This window comes from Microcebus murinus, chromosome 12 (assembly GCF_040939455.1).
Source record: "Microcebus murinus isolate Inina chromosome 12, M.murinus_Inina_mat1.0, whole genome shotgun sequence".
NCBI classification, from domain to species: domain Eukaryota; kingdom Metazoa; phylum Chordata; class Mammalia; order Primates; family Cheirogaleidae; genus Microcebus; species Microcebus murinus.
The window spans coordinates 67,153,635-67,176,314 of NC_134115.1; the positions used below are offsets into that span (position 1 = coordinate 67,153,635).

Consider the following 22,680-nt stretch of genomic DNA (forward strand, 5'->3'; position numbering starts at 1 on the left):
GTACTGGATTACAGGTATAACCCACCACACCCGGCCTAATACCACATTTTATACACACTATGGCTTTAGAAGGATAACTGGTTGCCCTCATCAAGCAGCTAGTAAATGGCAGGATTTGAAATTGAATCCAGAGTTATTTTTATTCTAGACGAGGCTGCCTCAGCCTTTGAGATGACAACTAAATACTCACAATCCCTCTCATCATATCCTAGTTTGGGATAATATCCTAAGCTCCCCTTAGACACCATCAGGCCATAATCTGGCATTTCCTCCACTGCTCCAGTCTAGTGTGTATAAGACTTTAATTTCTCTAATCAGTAATGATAAAGCAGGGGCCAAATTTAGTAAATGATCACCTTTTCGCTATGATCTGCACATATGTCTTCACCAGATAATCCGAAATGTTTCTTCCTGTCAGGTTCTGAAGGGTGTCTTCAGTGTTCTGTTTTCTCTGTCATCACAAAAAAGCCAAGCACGTGAGTGTTTATAGACAAGAATTGGGGCAGAAAACAAATCAAGGCCAACAGTGACCATGCCCCTCTGGCATGTCCCACACTGGGACCAGAACCCTGACCACAGGGCCCAGGCACCGCCCTTCAGCCACCCAGCACCAACATCCAGCTCATCCTGCCCTTGGCACTTATGCCAAGCCAAGGCCTTCCCCAGGAATTTATTCTGAACATCTAAACAATAAACATTGAGATGTGGCTCTTCATAGTCCCAAGAGATTTTTAGTGAACAGCATCATTAACTATACCTAGTGAATTCTTTTGTTCATTGGAGTTATACTGGTGACTAGACTAGCTGTTAGTTTAAAGAGTAGTAACCAGGACTTCTCTTAGCTCTCACCCATTTAAAATAGCTTGCGCTCACCCTGCAACCTGATGGAGTAGCAGAGAGCCACCACGAGCAAGCCTCCTCCTGGAACTGCTCTCAGAAGAAAATGGCCCAGGACTCCTTCCCAAACTCACAATCTCAGAGAATGTCACAGCTGACCAGACCCACAGAAGGTTTCTTGTCCACCCTCCCAAATTCAGGGGTGAAGAAACGGGCCCAGGGAGTTAAAGTGGTCTGAAGAAGGCCACCAGCTTATTTGTAACAGAGCCAAGGCCGGAAGCCAGGCCTGTGACATCATCACTGTGGGACAGGCATAGGCACAACATGGAACATGCTTTTCCCCATGGCAAGAAGTAAGGCCTAGCCTGAAACAGACCTTCCTCACATGACATCTCATTCAGTCCCGCTCCCCAGCAGAAGCTCCCAGCCCACCCTGCATCCCCATCTGCTCAGTTCTACCCTGAGAGTGACTCACTTGAGGAGGAGGCAGCCCCCCTGCCCCTGCGGGACACACGGGCAGCATCTTCTTGATCTTGTCACTGCTGCACTGGCAGGTGGGTGAGGGGTTCTCCATCGTCCAGTTCCCATTTTGGAAGAGGTCCGTGATGGTCTGGGGAACTGAGGCAGTGGTCCACTCCTCCTCCCCTGCCAAGCAGGGCTTGTCTCTGCAAAAGGAAGACATCAAAAGGAGGGTCACCAGGGAGGGCCTGGCCTTTCCTGTTACCTCTCAAGCATAGGATTATTCTGTAACAGCTGCAAACACGTGTCTATTCCCTCATCATTTAGGAAGGATGACCTCATTTGACTGTCTGATCCCACAGCAGCTTTATATTATTTAATTTATATATTGTATTATAGATAAGGAAAACAGAATGCAAAGAGGCCCTAAATGCTCATATACTGAATTCCATTCAATCCAATCAACCAATATTTGTTCACACAACAAATATTCATTGAGCAACTACCATGTGGCAGACACCATTGTGCAGATTTGAAGGTCTAGTGTGAACAGGACAAAGTACTTGCCTTCATGGAGTTTGCACATCCACAGAGGAGTTAAACCAATAAACAGTTAAGCCATATAATCTTAGATGGCCCAAAATAAAGCAAAATAAAGGGAGGGTGACTGGGGAGAATGGACCTCCTGAAAAGATAATATTTCAGCCAAAACATAAACAATGACAGAGAACAAGCTAGGCAAAGATTTGGTGAGAAGAACATTCCAAGCAGAAGCAATGGAAAGTGCAGGTACAAAGAAGGGCCCTAGGAAGAAATGAGTTTGTATGTTTGAGGAACAGCAGAAAGACAGGGGAGGCTCCCCAGGTGTGATAAGCTAAGAGGAAGAGGGATGATAAATGAGGGGGAGGGGGAGGGAGAGGCCAGATGACGCAGGACTGGGAAGGAATCTGGGTCTTATGCTGAAAATCGAGTGGAGAGTAGCAGGATCCAATTTATGTGCTCAAGTGAGTAGAGAATTGGGAGGTGAATAGCGTGAGTGTGCTTGATACGTTAAGAGCTAGGTTGTCTGTAAACATCCCAGGGGACAAAACACAAGACCTTTATCCCAGACTTGAGCTCGGAATTACTGTGAGAACATCAGCAAGTCCCTTGCCCTCTCAGGGCTTATTTTTTCCCACTGACAAAATAAAAGTATAAATTCTAATAACCTACTTTCAAAATTCCAAAATTTAAAGTAGAGCCAGTCTTTATATTAATATTTATGTATTAAAAACTCAAACGAACAGTTTTTCAGACTGATCTCTGGTTCTCTCTTTAAAGCACCTTAAGTAAATGGAAAAGTCAAACCAAGACATGGTGGCTTTCCTAAAGCTTACACTCTAAAACCTTCAAAAGAGTATTGGCTGAGAAAAACCAAAATACTATGGAGAAGTTCCCCATCAAATGCCTTCATTTCTAGCCCCTTTTGCAAAACCCAAAATTTGAATTTCAGTAAGAGCTGCCAGGATGGAGCCTCTTCCTTCAGACTGTCTCCAACAGACGGCCAGTGGTGCTCAGACTCAAAGCTTCAACCCCTGATGGGAGGGGCCATGGCCCTTCTGTCTCTGCGGGCTGGCTCTCAGCCCAGTCCTGGATCCTGCAGATCTCCCTACAGTGGCATCCATACAGTTGAGCTGACCAGCAGTGAATCCAGGTAACTATAACATCATCCCATCTCATTCTTCTATCTTCCCTGTACAACCTTCATGTGGAAAACCAAAGGTCTTGTGAAATCTGGGCTGGCTGTATCTATGTCCTTATCCACCTTCGTCATCTGGTTATTTGGGAACCAATAGTGGCTGCCGGGATTAATCACCCATTAAGTACTAACTACTAAGTACTAACAAAGATTTAGTAACTACCCAATACTAATTAAGAACTAACAAGTACATAGTAACTATCCATTTAGAAATCTGCTCTAGAACCCTGTACAAAGAGGTGTCATGCTGACCACTGTCATTTGCAGAGTCAGCCATCTTCCCATTAAAACTGGGAATTCAAGTTTGCCTTTCTGCGATTCTCCAGCACCTTCCCAACTCTCCATAATTCCTCAGGGATCCCAGTGGCAAATTCTGCCTAAGCCTGGAAACGTGAACCCATCTCTGCCAGCCGCCAGCTCCCTCATGAGTGCCCCACTTCCCCACTGCCTTTTCTCACAACTATATGTTGACTTACCTTCCCCTACACACACCTAACAGTCATACAAGTATCTTACTAAATTTATTTATACACTACCTACTTTTTAAAAAAGGGTTTTCAAGGAAAGGATAATAAAAATATGAAACTCAAAAAGAAGGCAGTGTTCATTTTTATAAAAATATGTCATCTTTTCAGGCTGTGAAAGTAAAGAAGCTGATAAACAAACCTGCAAATTATGAGGCACTTAGGCACAGGAGTTGCGGGAAAGGAGAGATGGGAAAAGCATTTGATCAGCAAGTGTAAAGCACTATTTAAATTAAATATTAATGTTCTAAAGCGGTAAATAAACATCTGTAACGATTTGCTTTGCAGGATGTTAGAAGACTCTCCAAATATTTGTTCCTAGATGGTTTGATTAGGTTACTATATAGGCTTTTTTAATTAAAAAAAAAAGGTTCAAAGGGCAAATGATGATGGTCACAGTGTAGCATGCGGTTGATAAATGCAGTATATTAGACATCAAATCAGGCGATGAGCACAAGAAACCGTCTATGGTTAACATGGCACTCACGGGATTGGGTTTCCTTCCATACAGCGGGTCCCGAAGCCAGGGTCTTTGGTGAGGGCGTTCAAGAGTTCCTGGGTTCCCCTGTCCTCAGGTGCATCATTACTATGGGTACATGAGAGGCAATCAGCTCAGTAACTCATTAAAGCCAGAAATCAGGCAATAGAAAGGTTTTTCTAAATTAAGCATTTTATGAAGCACTTCCTATGCAATAGGCTCTTAGGAAAGAATAAAAACAAACAAACAAGAAAACCCCAGAAACCACCCACAAGGAGCGCAGACTCTGGCCATATATTTGGCATCAGGGTAATATAGAGCATTCCAAAGTGGAGCCTGCATAAATAGGTTGTATGTTTGTAGGTATGCGTAAGTGTGTGCACATATACATACACACATTTTACATATGCATCTTAATTTGAAGAAAAGAGACTCATTAAGTGTCAGCATTTCAAAAGCACCTTCACGGTTGTCCATTTGGCACAGACAAGCAGGATTTTCCACGAGAGGGTAGGCAGGTTTTACTGACTGAGTGTTTGCATGGACAACCGGAAAACACAAAAATAAGGAGCACAGGTCACAAACACATGCTGTGTTCTACAGCTGTGGGCAATAACAGGGTTGGCAGCTGGGAAAGGAAAGGATAAAGAAAACCTGAACTATGTAAGAAGAAAATATGGGGTTGGAGAAAAAGAGACTGATTCGCATTTATATATTTTCTTTCTTTTTTTTTTTAATGCTCCCCTTTTATATCACTGATACATCTCCCCCATCTACAAGTCTGCAAATCTTTCAGGACTGAAGAAAACTCCTGCCAAATAAGATCCAGAAATGCCTCTGTCCTTTTCTTTAAAGCACTGGATTGTTATGGAACAGAGGGTATTTATGTCTAAAGAACAAACACTAGCTAATATCCCAAACTTAAAAGAATAGAAAATAATTACATGAATTGTCCTTTGCAGAAAACAAGAACCTGGAGGTTCCATGCTTTGACAGTGTATGGAAGCCCTGTGCCTCAATTACAAAATTAAAACACAGCTCTTAAAAATCTAAATATTTAATCATAGATTTTAGCAAGATTAGGTTATTTTAACTAAAATGCATATGGCTGTTCCTGACCATAGAAATACAAAGAGGAGAGGGGCTGAAATGTACAATAGAGGACTAGCCTATTATTTCAGGGTTAGTTCACTGATGTTCTTTGCATGCAGTATTAGTTTGTGCAGGGGCCTTAGCCACAGCTGATAAAATCTGTTCCATTGTGTAATTCTTGAGTCCATTCCCTTGGCCCTCAGCATAGTAAACGCCCTTGGTCTGCTTGAATCCTCCTCTCTCCTAGGGCACAGAAGACAAGCACATACCTGACAAATGTGTACTGTTCGTTGTACATCCAGGGCTGAAGTTCCAGACTGGGGTACTTGCCAAAGGGTGGCACAATCAGGCTGAACACCAGGGCAATGCAGACAAACACAGCTGGCAGGACAATCTATAACCAAGCAGTGGAGGGGGAAAGAGGTGACAAGAAAATGGTGAGTGTTAGAAAGAAGGCCAAGGGGCAAGTCGCTCGGAGTCCAGCCAGCCTCCCAGACCAACAAGCACAGGAACGAGGAGTACAGGGCCCAAGGCTGCACTTCCCCAAGGCATTCTTGGCAGCTGGGAAGCAACTGAGCCTGAGAACTAAACCTCCCTGGCAGCACAAGGCCAGAGGCTATAGCCACCTGGCAGAGGCACTAAGCTGGAAACTTCACAGAATAAACAGGGATAACATGTCAGGGTGACACAGAACTTTGGTTCCTGCCTCCTCTTTCCCCTGAAGACTGAGAAAGACCACACTGTACCATGGACTGGACAGAAGTCCTGAATCCTGTCTCTACTACAAGTGTACCCATGTGAAGTCACTTTCCCCTCTGGCCTCCGTTTTCTCATTTTAGTCTGAGGCTGCGGACAGACGGCCCATTCAAATCCCATGCTCTGATAAAACCAACTCTACAGCCCTGCCTCCAATCAGAGGCAATCGCACCCACTGTCTCCTGTGATTGCCTAGGAAAGCATAATTATCCAAATCCTTCTTGAACCGCCTCAAACTTTCTACCATAACTTCTCTGAAAACAATGACTTGCACATACTGTATAAGTAAACCCAAAACTTCTTCCATTTATTGCAGAGAAATGTATCCTTAATAAACGTAAAGATTCATATGATGCCCTCGTTCTAATGTTCTGGGGTTTCAATGCAGAAAATGATCATTGAGTGAATAATTCTGTGGGCAAGTACTATAATGAGGATTATCTCTATTTTGTCATTATTTACATTGGTATTATCACTATTACCATCAACAAACAAGGTAACTGAGGATCAGAGAGACTAAGTAACTTGCCCAAGGTCACACAGCCAATAAGAAGCACAGTCAGAATGCAAATCCATGTCTGGGTGCTCCAAACTCCTGCTTTTAGCATTACCCACACAGTCTGTATGGAAGACACTCTGCAGACCCTCTCTCTGTATTTCTTGAATTTATAGAGTGAAATAATTTTAACCTTTCTAACCAAGCAATTTAGCATGCACACACTGACATGCAGGCAACAGGGTAACGAGTCTTCTCTGTTGGCCAATTATATTCTGATATCTCTATCTTTTCCATCACTTTGAGTTAAACATCAACTTAGAGAGAAATCATGTTCCCAATAAGCTCATAGATCCAGTGCATCTGGGCATAATATCTCTCATCTCAACAGCTGAAGATGCCCAACCAGTTTTGCTAAACTTTACCCTTTTTACACCCTCCTCTAAAATAAAAGTAATATACATACACCCGAAACTAGGTACTTACTAATGCCAGGCCCCATTCTAAGTACTTATTCATTTTTGTTCTCATAACAACCTATGTATTAGGTACTATTATTCTTCTCATTTTACAGATGAGGAGATTGAGGCACAGAGAAGTAACTTGCCAATAGATACGCAAGTAGCAAGAAGCAGAACTGGGATTCATATCTTGACCCCAATACTATCCTGCCCTCACTGGACAGAGAGCCCGCAGCCCACCCGCGAAGCCAGAGTCCCTGGCCAGAAACAGCACATCTCACCTGAGCAAAAAATCCTTTCCGACTCCGTCTGGCAATCAGTAGTCTCTTCCACAAAAGGGCCACAAACTGCTGCTGTGTGAGTTTCCAGCCCTTCACCTGGTAGGAGCCTTTGCTGTCCATCCCACTGAGAAAGTCCGTCTCTCTAGATTCTGTAAGAAGCCAACACCTGTTATCTTAGGTGTCTCTGACACCACCATGCTCTTTCCCCTGTTATCTTCAGCAACCATCTTGGAGGCTTGTGTTTTAAGCTAAAAGTATCTCAGAAGTAAAGGGCTTGCATGGCAAATCTATGTTTAAGGAAAAATTATGACTCAAAATGTCCAAAAGTAACACTTTATGCATTTTAGTTCTTGTCTGATAAGGACAGAAAAGGTGCCTTGATATGACTGAAGAGATGTTTTTATATATAACTGGGTGTTACAGCAAGACATTCTGATGAATCCAGTCATCAATTTCTTAATATTCTATGAAATAAGGCCATGTATGTAGGCTTTCATACTTGAGAACACACGATGGCAATTAGTTTCCCATCTATTAAATTTTTGGTAAAAAGTGGACACATTTCAATGTACAAAGTCAGGAAGAACATAAGAGCTACAGACTCACGCAATCAAGGAATGGGAGAACCAGAAAATTTTCTGTTCCTAAAAATGTTACAGAAATCCTTGCCTTAAACTAACAATTCCTCACTGAGATGCTCTGACACTTGACTAGTGTTTTCTTTCTGACCTCCCCTCTCCATTTCAGTCAAATGCACAAGGACACACTCATCCAAAATATCTAAGTGTTAGGGGATATAATTAACTCTGAAAGCAAATTCCCCTCTTGGATTCTTTCAAAATCATTCATCCATTCAATGAGTATTTATTCAACAATTAAATACCTGATATATACAAGAAACTGGGACCCTAAAAAAAATGTAATAAATAAATGGTTTCAGAGGATTGAGGTGCCATCTTTCTACATGTATGTTAAGAGGAAGATCTCAGCTAAGTAAGGGAAGTGATGAGAATGGGCTCTTTTCGGTTTGACCATATGCATAACACTGGAAATGGAAAAGTCACTTTTCTCATTTTCTCACTCTTCCCTTTGGAACCTGTAGGGATCTATCATCTTGGCTAAAGGCCATCAAAAGAGCTGAGAAGAACATAAGAGAGAAATTCATGTTCAAACAATGGAACACAGATCTTGTCCAAACAGACCTGGGTCTATGTCAGAATCATTTGGATCAATGGCATCATCTTCAGTGAATGGGCGGAGACAGCTCTGCCTGTCTCCGAAGGTCCGTCTGTTTCGTCTTGCTGGCAAGGTACCATCTGAAGGCAAAAGGAAGGAATCCCAATTTTATTTTATTTTTTTTTCCAGCATATTGCAGGGGTACAAATGTTTAGGTTACATATATTGCCTTTGCCCCACCTGAGTCAGAGCTTCAAGCATGTCCATCCTCTAGTGCGCACCGCACAAATTAGGGATGAATATACCCATCCACTCCTCCTTTCTCCCACCTGCCCAACACCCAATGAATGTTACTACTATTTTATTTTATTTGTAACAAAACAAACCTTTCCCATCTGAAATAATGTCTATACACAAAAAATGAGAATGCAACAGAACAATTCAAAGGGAAAGGTACCACACTGGTGAACTAAGACAGCCTGCAGGTGGCCCTATGCAAAGAGTGGGTAACCACCCTCAAGAGGATTACCTGAGGTCTCAGCATCCACCCCACTCTCTTCAGCCACTTTAAGGAATATCTGAAATACAAGAGCAGGAGAAAACATAAGCACCGACATTATGAGAGCAGCCATCACTGCCATGATTATTACATTATTGAATGGCATGTTAGCCCCTTAAGACAGAGAAAGTAGAAGCCACATTTATTAATAACACTTTGTCAGAGTCACTTGGGAAAGTTTTTGCCGTTTTTGCCAGAGAACATTTCCTCAATGGTGAGAGCTATCAATCCATACAATCACTTTCAAATTAAAGCTACAGCATTAGGACACTGCAAATGGAAGAAATTTGTTCTGAACCTACAGGGAATGAGTCAAGTGTCTTCTTTCAGATCTGTGGCCCCAAATCTTCAAGTAGTCTAGAACTGTGATAAGTTATCCAAGATAGAATGATCAGAAGGAAATGGATTCCCCATCACTAGAAATACTATGGCAGAGATTCAAACATCAGAGGAGAATCTGAGATCAATGATTTCCAAGCTCTGGTCTACAGACCACTTTGTAGGAAGCATGCAATAAAAGTATAGACTTCAAAGCCTTACCCCCAGAAATTCTGATTCAAAGGCCCTAAAGCCAAGCTTTAGAATTTTTATTGTCAGTAGTATCTCTATATGATTCTGCTGCACAGACATGCTTGGGACCACTGGGCCAGACAACTTTTATATCCCTTCCAGCTCTCAAGGTCTGTGCTGTATCTCTAAAAGGAGGCATTACCTGGGTAAAGAAAGTATGGCCTTTGAAGCCCCAAACCCCTGATTCTAAATCCTAGCTTAGCATCCCTGAGTGTCAATTTTTCCATTTTGTTGTGAAGATTAAATGAGGTTACAATGATGTTTTTTTAAAAAAGTACCAAGTTCAGTACCCAGCACAAGTAGATTATCCATAAATGTTGCCACTTCCTATGCATAAAAGCCCAGTTGACACATGGCCATGACACAGTCACACCAGGAAGCAATCCTAATACTACTTTCCTACTATCTCCCACTGTGATTTTCAGTGGTTAACTGGGGCCATTACTCATATTGTCAATGACCTAAAAACTCGATCAACTCCATGGTAAACCTGTTCCCAATATAGACTGCCTATCAGGCTTGAGGATTGCTGGCCCTGCTATATTCCAACAGTCAGCCACTTAACTTACTTCTTCCAGGGTAGTCTCTGAAATGCCGTAACTAGAGATGCCCAGGTCTGAGAGGCGGTCATCAATCTCATGGAAGAGTTCCACAAAGGCCCCCTCTTTAGCAGCTTCATACGGCAGCACGTAGGTCAGTTCATGCCCAATGTCTTCCACCAGCCGGGCTTCGGACACATGCTTCCTGATGAGGTTGGAGATAGCGGAGACATCTGCAGGGACCAGAGTGCGAAGATGGCTCAGTCAGCTCAGAGGCTCCACAGTAAGGGCTGGCCATCCCCCACTGTCTCCCTTTGCCTGCTGCTCTGAAGCCTGCTGCTCATACACTGCACACACTAAAGCCTATCCCAGATGCTTTAGTCACTCTACATGTCCATCTGTGGCCTGAGAGTCCCGGGGGGGGGGTGGGGGGAGGACTGTGTCTTATTCACTTTTGTACCAGCAAAGCCAGCACACTTTGGTAGTCAATGCAGCATGGATGGATGGATGGATGGATGGATGGATGGATGGATGGATGACTTTCTGAGGTTGAAAGCCTGGTGTCTATTGCCTAAACTGCAGGATTCTTCCATGGAAAACTTGATTCAAGGAATCTTAAAAGATTCTTCACCCTTCCATAAACTTTTAAACAAGGGTCCCCCTATTGATGTCAATAGAGAGTTAATCAAACAGTTCATGGAAGCATAAGTCTTCCTGGGAAACATCAGCTGTTAGGACTGGGCAGAGATGTCCAGGGTCAAGGCTTCTGTTCCATATATGCTGCTGGTGACACCAGCTTCCTATACACACCACCTGAAGAAAACCCAAGGCTCTCACCCTCCTTATATACTGAGCTCAAATCCCTCCCCACTGACTTGCCCTCAGCTCCTCATCCCTGGTGTACAATGTCCAGCCAGATCCACTCCCCTAAGGGATTTCCTGACCCAAATCATCTCAGCATCTGGGACACTGCCCTGCCAGCTCCCAACCCAAGCCCCAGGCTCCCAAGCAAGCATCAGGCCAACCCGCCACCAAGCTGCACCCGCTCCCACAGCCACCCAGCCCCAGCCCAGCAGCAAACCTTGAGTCAGCGCCACCAGCCTCTGCACCTCTCCTCCTCTGCCTCCACTCTGCCCAGCTGGGGGGAGCTCAGGCACCACCTGAATAAGAAACCCCAGAGTCCTTACCGATGGTCAGCGTGTCACTTTCATGGTCGCTGCCCAGGCCAGCATCAGAACTGCTCTGAGAAACACTGTCCTCCTGATGGCAAAGAAGGAGGTGAGAATGGGTCAGGGACCGAGCAAGGTACAGCCACCACCACCTTCGCCAGGGAGGGCTTCCAAGAAGCTCTACTGTGTGATAACTGAAGCAGAAAGCTTTTCCTGGGATGCACGCAACTGGAAGCCATGGCTTCAGAGGCCACTGTCTGACAGTGCATGCCGTGTGAACACCTGGCTTCCTGGGGCTGAGAGTTCAGGAAGCAGAGCTGTCACCAGAACTGAGGCCTGCCAATAAATGCTGCAACCAGGCATTTGCTAACCATCTCAGGCATGGGCTTTACCTGGCTACTTGTCTAGTTCAATGCTTCTCAAGCTCGAATGTGTGTTCGACCACCCAGGGACCTTGCTAAAATGCAGATTTTGATTCGGCAGGTCTGCGTTGGGCCCAGGTTGCTGCATTTCTAACAAGTTCCCAAGTGATGCTGCTGGAACTCAGAGCACACTTTAGTGAGGAGGCTCTAGTTAAAAGATAAATAAGCAGATAGGAGTGCAAGGTTGGGATGCAAGTGCCTTAGGCGCCCCTGGCTTCAACACACAAATAAGCCTCAGGCAGGTACTGCGGTACAGAGGAAATGTACCTGGTTGTTGGGCCTGGTCCCACCTCTAGTATTTACCTGCTGGTGACTGTGAATAAGCTACCAAATCCCTATGGCTCCTATCCCTACTGGGATAATAATTATAACACCTTCACCCCAGCGTTTCTCTGCACTTTAATTGAGATGACAGATGTAAAAAAAAAAAAAAAAAGTTTGTAAGTGGTAACAATGCTATAAAAAATTAACTATTACCATTATTTTCTTTTATGCCCAGAGTCTGTCTGGCATGGAATCAGTGCTTAATAAATATTTGCCGTTTTGTAGTTTAAAAGTTAAGGTCAGTAAGATTTAAAGGTAATGACCAGGAACGGCAGGTCATTTTGTAGCCAAGGCTCGCACCTCTTGACAAGTCTCTTTTCTTTGACATAATAAAGTCCTCTAAGGACCTTCTCCATCACTCACTGTGCCCCATTGAAAAAGGAAACGGGATTCAACAGAACTAGCACAAGTCTCCTGAGCTGTACGCGGTGAGGGATGATGTGACTGCAAAGGGGATCACGGACCAGGGAGATGGTGGCCTCCACGTGGCACAATGGGGTGGATGTGGACAAGCCATGCACAGCCAGCAAGTCCGGGCTGCCCCAACCCAGCACCAGCCCAGCACCGAGACTGCAGCTCACCTTTTTCAGGTATGACACTGTGCTGCTGCTATTTCTGCAGGAACTGAGGGAGGATTCCACATCTTTCTTGACCAGGGTCAGGTAGTAGCCTGTTCCCAGCTGGTTCTTCAGAAACAGGGAGGAGCCCACACAGCACAGCTTCCCATGGGAGATGATGGCAATCCTGTCCCCCAAGATGTCTGCTTCATCCATGTGGTGTGTGGAGAGGATGATGGTGCGGCCTGCCAGGCACAAACACAAGGACATGCGACAGGTGAGGCCTGTCACTTCTCACTGACCGCAGTGGCAGGGACTACAGAGCTATTAGCAGGGATGAACATGGGAGAGAGATCTGGAAAGACCTTCAACCATATGTGGCTGTGACCCCTAGAATGGGAAAGCTCTGGGGACAGCTACTGGATCCCCAGAGAAATCAGAACAGCAGCGTTTACTTGGGAACTTGCTATGTGCCAGGCATTAGGCTAGGTGGTTGATGTGCATTCTCATTTGACTTAATCCTCTGTGAGTTAGGCACCACTGTTATTATGGGCAAGGACACTGAGAAAGCAAAGTGGCTTTCCCAAGGTCTCAGGGCCAGCCAGACCTGGCGCCCAAGCCTGTGCTCCTCATCCTGCACAACACACCTCTAAGCACACTGCCCATCATGTTCCCGCGCCGCTCCCATTCCATTCATTTATTCATCCACACTTTCAACAAGCAAATTCAGTGCAACATGTTGGGGATGAAAAGATGGAGAAAGACACAGCCTCTGCTCTCAGGACTCTCAGTGTGTGAGTCTATGCCAGAGGGGGCACTGGGGGCAGTGGGGCACAGAAGAGGTGCTCTTTATCCCACTTATTTTCTTCCGCAGGCCCCTAAGTAATGAAGCAAAAGCTTCAGGCGTCTTGTAAGCCAGCTTCCCACCTCCATACCACGGGCGAGCACTGAGCTTTTTTTTTTGAGACAGAGTCTCACTCTGTTGCCTGGGCTAGAGTGCCATGGTGTCAGCCTAGCTCACAGCAACCTCCAACTCCTAGGCTCAAGTGCCTCAGCCTCCCGAGTAGCTGGGACTACAGGCATGTGCCACCATGCCTGGCTAATTTTTTTTTTTATATATTTTTAGCTTTCCAAGTAATTTCTTTCTATTTTTGGTAGAGACGGGGTCTCACTCTTGCTCAGGCTGGTTGCGAACTCCTGAGCTCAAACGATCCACTCGCCTCGGCCTCCCTGAGTGCTAGTGTTACAGGCGTGAGCCACTGCACCCGGCCAAGCACTGAGCTTTAAGGAAAGAAGTTCCTCATGTTCCTTGAGAAGCAGTCCTGTTGCCCTAATAAAAACAGCCAGGGGATACAGCCATGCTTCTTGAGAGCCCCTCTCTCTCCCCAAGTCCACGACCCACAGTAAGCCCTATATGCCAGGTGGTACCTTGTCGGTATTTCAGCAGCAGCTCCCAGATTCCCCTGCGGGAGTAGGGGTCCACACCAGCCGTGGGCTCATCCAGAATGACAACCTTGGATCCACCCACGAAGGCCAAGGCCACAGATAGCTTTCGCTGCATTCCACCTACAAGAAACAAAGAGACGGACTCTAGGACCAGCCCAAGACAGTGAGTGAAGGCAGAAGAGCTGGGGACACAGCCAAGGACAAGCTTCTGCGACCCACCCACCCAGCCCAGGACCCTGGGGCAGCTGCTGTTTTTCCTCTGTGTAGGTGTATTTGGAGGAGGAAGGGCAAGGGGACTGGCAAGGTAGCTCCAGGCCACACCTGACAGCTGGCTTGCTTTGCTTTTCAGCTTGCTGGGTGGCAAACCAACATCCAGAGCCATCTGTTCCATCTCTGCCTTCACGTGCTTCTCTGAGAGTCCCTTTAGGCGGGCATAGAACCAGATGTGCTCTTCAACAGTCAGCCTGGGGACAGAGGGGTAGGTCAGCTCTGGGCCCTGCAGGAAGCACCTACATAGTGTCTCCTGATCCAGAACATAAGATAATGGAACATTTTTCTTTTTCCTTTTTTTTTTAATGTTATCAATTTCTGAAAAATAATCTTCAGGATTCAAGGTAGAATAACAGTAAGCAACCACATGAGCTGCTCAGGAAATCAAAGCTGAAACGTGACATATCACTTCCGACCCATTCCCAGCAGGCCTGGCCACCATGCACCAGGCAGGTGCAACTGTAAATCTCAGGCCCCCAGGATGTGATCCTCAAAGGGCCCTCCCCACAGCCCCATCAACCAAGAAGTCCGCTCAGCATCAGACTGGAGCAGCCCCCCTGAACCTTAAAGGTCCTCAGACTCCGAGAGCAGGGAGGCATCTGGGGAGCATAAGAGCTCAAGCTGCTCATTTTAGATAAGAGTACTTGGGGTCCATAAATGAAGGGGAAAGGCCTTGCTCAAGGTTACGGAGCTCAGGTCTTTCTCTGTTCTAGCACAGGGGTTCCCTGGGGGCCCCATTGCTGATGAGACAACCTGAGTGGAGCAAATGTCTTGAGCAGGAAACACAAGGCCATCATGCCAGGGACCTGAGACACTAGCAGGTCTGGAAAGTCTATACCAGGCCTCAAGGAGGAAGGCGGTGGAGCAGAGGATGGGTTGAAAGGCCTTCCAGAATGACAGTAATGGAGAGCCCTGTCTCCCAAGCCCCCATCCACTGGCTGGACTGATGTAACATCTCCTACCCAACAATTCACCCCCTGCTTCTTCTAAAATTGAAGGACAACTGGGTTTCAATGTGTCCAGGAAAGCAAGCCTGACACCCGGAAAGGAAGTAAAATGCAACAGTCCCACTCCACACATGACTCCACAACACACGCATCAGAAAGGGACTGTTCTTCTCAATGTGCTGCTGGTACTCACATGTCAAACAGCACATTATGCTGGGGACAGACCCCCAGGTTCTGCCGGATGGTACTCATCTCAGAGCGAATGTCTTTCCCCAGGATGTAGGCAGTGCCCGAGGTGGGAGGGAACAACCCAGTCAGAATTGACCTGAGGACAAAAATTAAAAAGCACAGGAGTCAGGGCTGACACACCCTTAACTCTACATCGTTCATTCCAGGCTGCAGAGAGAACAGAGGGCACAAACCCACCCGCCTCCCATTCCTTTCTAATGGACCCTAATGGACCCCCACAAAGAAAAGAAGTCTTCGCTTTAGTAAATAACTAGGATTGGGCCTATGTGTTAGAAATGACAATTTTAGTATGAGTATTTTTAAAATGAAGTTTCCAATTTGCAATGGAAAGTGTACTTTAAAACATAAATCTTGTATGCCTAACATCATGTTCATGAAAAATGGACAAACCAAAACATACTATTCAAAGATAAAAATAACTTTTGTGTTAGGTGGTAGGATTTGAGTGATGTTCGAAAATTTTCTGCAATGCTCATAATATGCTGATTTTACATTTAAAAGAAAAGATAAAAACAAGAAAAGAGGACGCCCTCCAAAGACAGGCCCTTTGGAATGGCTGGAGAACCACACTGAAAGCCACTGAGGCTAGCTCTGGGGTTGTCTGGCCCTTGCTCCCTTCTGACACTACCTCTTGTAAGGTGCTGGAGGTCCCAGGGAAGGCCATCAAGCTGCCTGCCCAGCTGCTTCTCCCATGTGCATGGAGATATGTTTCTAAAACTCCCTCCAACCTATCTAATCTTTCTTTCCAGATTCTCATTTTCCAGTTTTGACCAAATGAGCTCCAAAGGAGACCCTTTCTCAGAGTTGCCATGGCCTCAGATTCTAAGATCACCACAGAACTCGTAGAAAATGCATGGGAAAGGTCATCAAAAGGCCCCAGTCTGTTTTTAAGCTAAAGAAATTATGTCTAGGACACTAGTACATAGAAAGCATTCCCATGATTAGATGATATCTGTACTCATCAACTTCTCACGTGCTCCTGCACTTGCTCCAGAGACCAGCACGGCTTCCTTAGGTGTGAATTTCTAACTACACTGCAGAACCTCCCTGCGGCTGACTCTGTGAGAGCCACACCCCATTCTTACATGGTGGTCGTCTTCCCTGCTCCGTTGTGGCCCAGGAAGGAGGTGATCTGGCCCTCATAAAAATTCAGTGCCAGGCCATCCACAGCCACCTTCATGCCATCCCGGTAAACTTTTACCAGGTTCTGAATGGACACGCCCAGCTTCAGGTGGGTAGGTTCCTCCTCCATGCAGACTGTGAGAAGAGAGAAGAGAGAAATGAGCACACAGGAAGTACTTACGAGTGGAGCGTGGAGGCACAGGGTGCTGTGCTTGTACTCTCAGAACTGTCTTCTCTCCATGGCCACCCTGGTTTCACACGCAGGCATGAGGCTATAAATATTTATTTAGGGCCTATTTGGGCTCTGGCATTGGTGATGGGAATGCAGTGATGACGGAGCATTCACAGTCCCTTGCGGGAGAAAGACTTGACAAGAAATCATAGGATGCTAAAAGCTGTTTTAAAAATACGTCTAAAAATGCCACGGAAATAGGAATTCTGCTGAGTGAAAAAAAAGTTTTCCTATTGTATGTTTCCATGTACATAACATTCCATAAATAACAGAACTGTAGAAATGGGGAACAGATCAGAGGTTGACAGGTGTCAGGAACTAAGGAAGAAGGGCGGTAGCCGTGGCTATTAAGGGGGAGCATGAGGGAGCTTTGTAGTGATGGGACAGTTCTGCAGCTTGACTGAGCTAGTGATTATGTGAATCTACATGTGTGATAAAACTGCACAGAGCTAAATACACACACAGATGAAGAGATCAGCAGAAGAGGGACCTATTATCGCCTTAGGAAGGAAGCCATACTGAGCACAAGGAACCTGAACAAAGATTCCAAAAGGAAGAGCCTTTGCTGAACTGGGGGCATCTCTACCAGCACTCAGGAGCCAAAGGAAGATTGGGGCTCTGGGTAATGAGGGGTGAGATCATTAAGAGGCACAGGCCAAGCTCCATGGTAGCCACTTGGTGTCAGCCTACACAGGCTCGTATGTGTAGAGGCAGCAAGGCTCTCCACAATCATGACTGCCTTTACCTCTTAGCTTGTTAGGATGGCCTGAAAAGTATGCATGGGGAAGGGCAGTAAAGGTGTAGAGAGCATGAGTCGCTTTTCTGGAAGCCGAGAAAACAAAGGAAATGTCCCTCAGGGGCCCAGATAATGACTCCCAATAAGTCAACAGCACTGGACAAAAATGGCATGAGAGAATCTAGAAAGGGGCAATGCATGTGCTTTCTCGGCCCCTGGAGTGGTTTAGAGTCTTACAAAGGGCAGGAGCCATCACTTGTCCCCAGTAGCGTGGGCAGCAATAATAGGTTAGGGAAGACAGGTCAGCAGCACTTACTTTCTGATACTCCCTTCTGGCTGGAGCCGGCGTGGCTCTTCTCCTCACTTTCCTCACCAAACCAGTAAGACTTAGTGCAGGGAAAGTACCAGGGCCTGGGAATTCCATACTGGCCTGAAAGCAAAGCACAAGTGTGAGCCAAGCTTTGCCCCATCCAAGTATTCGCCACACTTCCCAGCCAGATCCGTCCCCTCCTTGACACACACTTTGGAGAACAGATTGAAATGGAGGTGGGGAAAGAGGGAGCTCACACTGGCTGAAACCTACTATGTACAACGTACATTCTGCACCTCTCCAAGTCTTCCCTACAAGCCCAAGAGGCAGGTGCCATCCCCATTTTAGAGACAAGGAAACTGAGGGTTAAGTAGCCTACCCAAGATCACTCAGCCAGTAAGTTATGGACTCAGAACTTGAATCCAGACTCCATATGATGCAAAACTGCATATTCAATGAAGTCCAGGTAGGGGTAATAACTATTTCATGTAAACCTCCTTAGAGGAGATCAGAAGGTGAACCAAATAGACTTAAACCTTGCTTTCTCAGAATTTGATCTTATATGAAAGTATATCCCAAGGCCAGTTCATCTTGGACTTGGTCGAGAAGATTTATTAAGGAAAGCATCAAAATGAATTTGTACTGAATGCTAATTTAATCATATCACAGGCAGGCCTTATAACTAATATATTTTATTATTAACAACCTGTACTCAGGAGACAGACGCTCTCCCAGAGGCATCCCCTCTGGGGACACAGAAATACCAATGTTCCTGGGCCCACTGAGCTAGTGTGACCTAGCTGCATTCACCTCCAAGCCCCACCACTTACCAGCTCTGTGACCACAGGCACATAACTTCACTTCTTTGAGTCACAGTTCTCTCATTTGACAACTCCTGGTTATTACAGTAACTACCTCAGAGTAACCTTGTGAGGATCAAATGAATTGAAGCATATAAAACACTTTTCAGGGTGCCCTGGACACAGTTTTCAAGAAATGAGTGATATACAAATAGTGACAACTGTATTTTCACTATCGGCTGCCTCTCCTTGGACTGTTTATTTGCCGTGGATCTAAAGCCCCAGCTGCTTCCCAGGGAGCCCCACACCCTGCAGACATTCCAGCACAAATAAAGGAAATCTCGGCAGCTAGAAATCATACTTCTCTAGCAGGTGGCCAAAGCAGTGTGGAAGCTCAGTGTACCTGGAAAGACAGCCTCGATGTACCACGTCATCACCCCATAGAGGAAGCTGTCGAACAGCATCATGGAGACCGAAGTGGTGAGATTGAAGCCATCTTCCTCCACAGGGCTCTCAAACAGGTTGTCCCACTGCACCCCAATGCCCTGCTCCTCGAAAAGGGCAAAGTACTCACTGCCAAACCCGAAAGCCACAGGAGACAGCAGGCTCTGCAAGAAAGAGGCAGAAGTCATTTATCCATTTCTTTGTCTCTCTCATTTTTCATTTATCACTTCTAATGTAAATTATACCTGGAGAAATTCGAATTTGCAAAATGCATCAATTATACGATACGGAAGTAGTATTCACCTACAGAGTCCCTTTAGGGGAGTGGGCTCCCTTGGAGCATATTAAATGATTCCATTTGCAACCACTCATTATGCACACACATTTCAGAAAGGCGTGTAGGATGGAGTGTAAAAGTTTTAGAATTTTATGCTTCCAAAGATGCCCCAAGGCTCAGCAATCCTGCCCCACACACACACAAGTACACACATTCATCAAGGTTTTCTCAGGCTCCCTGCTCAGCGGAGGAAGGCTCAAGGTCAGAGGGGCCTGCCCGGAGCCGCCGGTGCGATGGGGCCCAGAATGAGCACCTGGAGGGTCCTGTGAGGGACTGTTAGCTTTCCTTATACATGCCCCAGGGGACAGCTGGCAGCTTGCTTTTACAGGGGGCTCACACACCCCTCAAGGCTTCTCCTACTCTGTACAAGGGAAGGAAGTGTCTGAGTCAGGGATCTGTGGGAAGATGGGGTACCTATCCTCAGTCTTGCTAAGTTCAAAAAATGTTACTCAAGCAAAACGCCATGCTAGACAAAAGGCAGATGGGTCCAGGAGTCACCTCTGACCCCCGAGGGCTTTCAGCTCTATCTGCGGCCTTGACTTTGCGGAGAGTTTGATAGGAGCTGGGAGATACAGGGCGGAGACGGCATCTATTGCCCAAAGCTGTTCCCCAATGCCAGTCAGGTTCAAGATTCAGCCTGACTCTCTGGAAAATTCCACTCAATTCAATTCAACCAGCGTCCACAGAGAAGACTAAAGGTAAACAGTTTCATACAACATCATCCCTGCCTCCCCACAGAGCTCAGAATCTAGAACTGAGGTTCAAGTCCCACTGGCAAGAGACTCTCATCTTCTGTTCCCTACTTGCTGCTTCTATTCGGGGACTCCAGAGGGCAGGTCTGATGCCTGGGATGGCTGTGGCCGCAGCTGCTGCAGAGGGGCAGAGGTACTCACTGCGAAGATCTTGAGTGTGAAGCCCACATAGTCCTGCCACGCCACGCACAGGACGTAGGGCAGGTACAGCGTGAAGTAGATGATGCCGCCACAGGCTGCTGCCAGGTTGGCTCTGGAGAACAGGGTGCTGATCAGGAAGCACTGCAGGATGGTCACCACGGCGAACACGGACAGGAAGATAAACACCACGCTGGGGTCGCTGTAGGGCAGCAGGTTTCCTAACTGGGAAGGAAGAGACCCATTAAACGTGCTGCCCCGACAAGCCTAAGCACTCAACTTGCACGATCTATGGGGAAGAGTCAGGGTTTTTTATACTTATCTTAGAGATAATGCACAGGAATAATGTTGCTCACTTTTCTGATGAGGAAACTGAGGCCTAGAGAAGAGAAACGACTTACCCAAGACTACACAGAAAAATCAGGGCCGAGCTAGGAGCAGAGTCCAGGGCTTTCTAGTCTGTATCAATGGACAGTTTTGCTCTTTTTTTCTCTGATCGGTGATACTAAATGGTTTCTCCTTTTATAAGGACTATGATTGTTGGCCCCAAGAAAGAGCTGTGGGATGATAATGTCCCACACAACTTTTCTTTCTACAAGCCAAGGAAAATGGCTCAGCAACCTTAATTTACGCCTTGATAACCGTGGCTTCTGCGTTCCTACGATCATCCGAACTCTTGTGGATGTGCTGAGCTTATCTCTGGTCATCAGGTATGTGTCCGCAGGACCCAATGGTATGCAATTGTCCCAAAGCAGCTGTCACCCACCAGCCACAGGTCCACACCCCTGCTACAGAGCTCGGCCCCTTGAGCATAGATATCAACTAGATATCCGAGCATGAGGGTGGAGTCTGCTTTTAGCAAGAACCACACTCAAATCCTGGCTCAGCCATCCTGCTGTGTAACCTCAGGGAAGTCCTGGGCCCTCCTTCACCTCATATCCTTGCATGGGAAATGGGCCATTTAGTGAGGATATAATAAGCAGCCCACGCGAGGTGCTTAAACAGTACTTGGCAATCAGTGAGTGCTCCTTGGCAACAGACGGTAGCTAGTATTAAACGTTAGTTGCTATCTCTTTGCACTCCCCTTTGCTTCAAAGACATTTGTTTTTACGTTATACATCCTTACACGAAATGCTTGTGGAGAAAGAAGATTGAGATATAAATACATTAATATGTGGGGCGGACACAGAACTGCACTGCCCAGAGTCTTCTGTAAGGGAGACCTTGTTTCCCGGCTGTCAGCACCTCTGGAATTGTCACAGCTGCAGAGAGCCGCCTGGCCCTGGGGTACACCCTTCCCAGGGGAGCCCACATTCATTCAGTGATTACTCAGGGTGCCTGGCGTAGGGGCTTGTCAGGGAGGGAGACCTTGGGGAAGCACAAAGGGCCAGACATTTCAGTTCCAACAACAACTCTGACAAACTGTATATTCCGAGTCCCCAAAGGGGTTGGCGCAGAGTCACAGCTCAACTCCCCGCTCTGCCAACCCTGCGTCCACCACGTCCCTTCTACAGGTGTTGATTCCTAACAAATGCCCACGCGTCAGACTCTGTTTCAGCCTCTGCTTCCGGACAATCTAACCTGTGACAATATATTAATGCATCCTTCTGATTACCACTTTTAGGAACTCAGGAAGCATCGCCACCCAATACATCTAAAAAAACGAACAGCTCTCAGATGCTGCCACGGACCAGTGCCAAGTAGACAGCATGGCGTGGCTGAGTGTGCTTACCTGAAAAGCGTGAGCCCTGGGTTCTAGTCCTGCTTAGCCGCTAAGCAGCTGGGTTGACCCTGGGCAAGTCGCCAACCCTCTCTGGGCCTCACTTTCCCCAACCAACTATAAAATTGAGGAAACTGCAGGAAATGCCACATATGACCCCTTCCTCCCAGAGTTTTGGCGTTTCCTCTCCTGCTCCCATAGCCCGTGTGGGGCTGTTTAGGGGTTCCCTGGCAGGAAAGAGCGAGGGAGGCCGCCTCACCTTCAGGATGACCACCAGCAGGCCAGCGCTCACGAGCAGAGGGATGAGGCTACTGATGAACCAGCTAAACCAGAGGATGCCGTTGTCCAGGCCCATGATGCGCATGGTCTCCTTCAGCCGCGCCTCCTTCTCGTACACGATGCCCTTGACGATCACCGCCACAGAGTAAATCCAGGCCAGCGTCATGAACAGGGGCATTGACCGGCTCATCACCCGCAGGAAGCTGGAGGTCCCGAGGAAGACAAGGGGAGAATGAAAGATGCGTGTGAGCAATGGTCACGGACCAAGGCCTCTTAGCCTGCATGCCAGAGGAAGCACCGCTTTTGGGCCCTTGGACCCTAAAATATAAGGGTCGCCAAATGGTCCATGAGCAGTGTGATGTAGTGATAAAACCTAGGCTAACGAGTCTTGCCAAGCGCCTTCCTGTGGGGGCTTGTTTTAGTAACTAGGTAACTGTGAGATGTAATTAAGTTAAAAGTG

The 22,680-nt window shown here is 46.5% G+C and overlaps 1 protein-coding gene across 4 annotated transcripts in view; it reads right to left on the reverse strand.

Moving 5' to 3' along the window:
- The window catches only part of ABCA1 (ATP binding cassette subfamily A member 1), a 126,534-nt gene that overhangs the window by 22,355 nt on the left and 81,499 nt on the right, over positions 1-22,680 (reverse strand). For 3 of the 4 annotated variants that reach the window (XM_012736820.3, XM_012736821.3, XM_076008890.1), the window contains exons 15-32: positions 22,201-22,423; positions 20,225-20,446; positions 18,954-19,158; positions 17,757-17,870; positions 16,436-16,607; positions 15,295-15,426; positions 14,206-14,348; positions 13,867-14,004; positions 12,463-12,683; positions 11,048-11,126; positions 9,997-10,199; positions 8,828-8,876; positions 8,325-8,438; positions 7,123-7,271; positions 5,398-5,522; positions 4,046-4,144; positions 1,313-1,502; positions 357-451 (exon numbers count right to left, since the gene is read on the reverse strand). In XM_012736820.3, the coding sequence (XP_012592274.2) occupies positions 357-451; positions 1,313-1,502; positions 4,046-4,144; positions 5,398-5,522; positions 7,123-7,271; positions 8,325-8,438; positions 8,828-8,876; positions 9,997-10,199; positions 11,048-11,126; positions 12,463-12,683; positions 13,867-14,004; positions 14,206-14,348; positions 15,295-15,426; positions 16,436-16,607; positions 17,757-17,870; positions 18,954-19,158; positions 20,225-20,446; positions 22,201-22,423 (2,673 nt within the window). Of the gene's footprint in view, positions 1-356; positions 452-1,312; positions 1,503-4,045; positions 4,145-5,397; positions 5,523-7,122; positions 7,272-8,324; positions 8,439-8,827; positions 8,877-9,996; positions 10,200-11,047; positions 11,127-11,153; positions 11,227-12,462; positions 12,684-13,866; positions 14,005-14,205; positions 14,349-15,294; positions 15,427-16,435; positions 16,608-17,756; positions 17,871-18,953; positions 19,159-20,224; positions 20,447-22,200; positions 22,424-22,680 lie in introns of all 4 variants that reach the window. The other variant, XM_012736823.3, reaches the window with a different exon arrangement.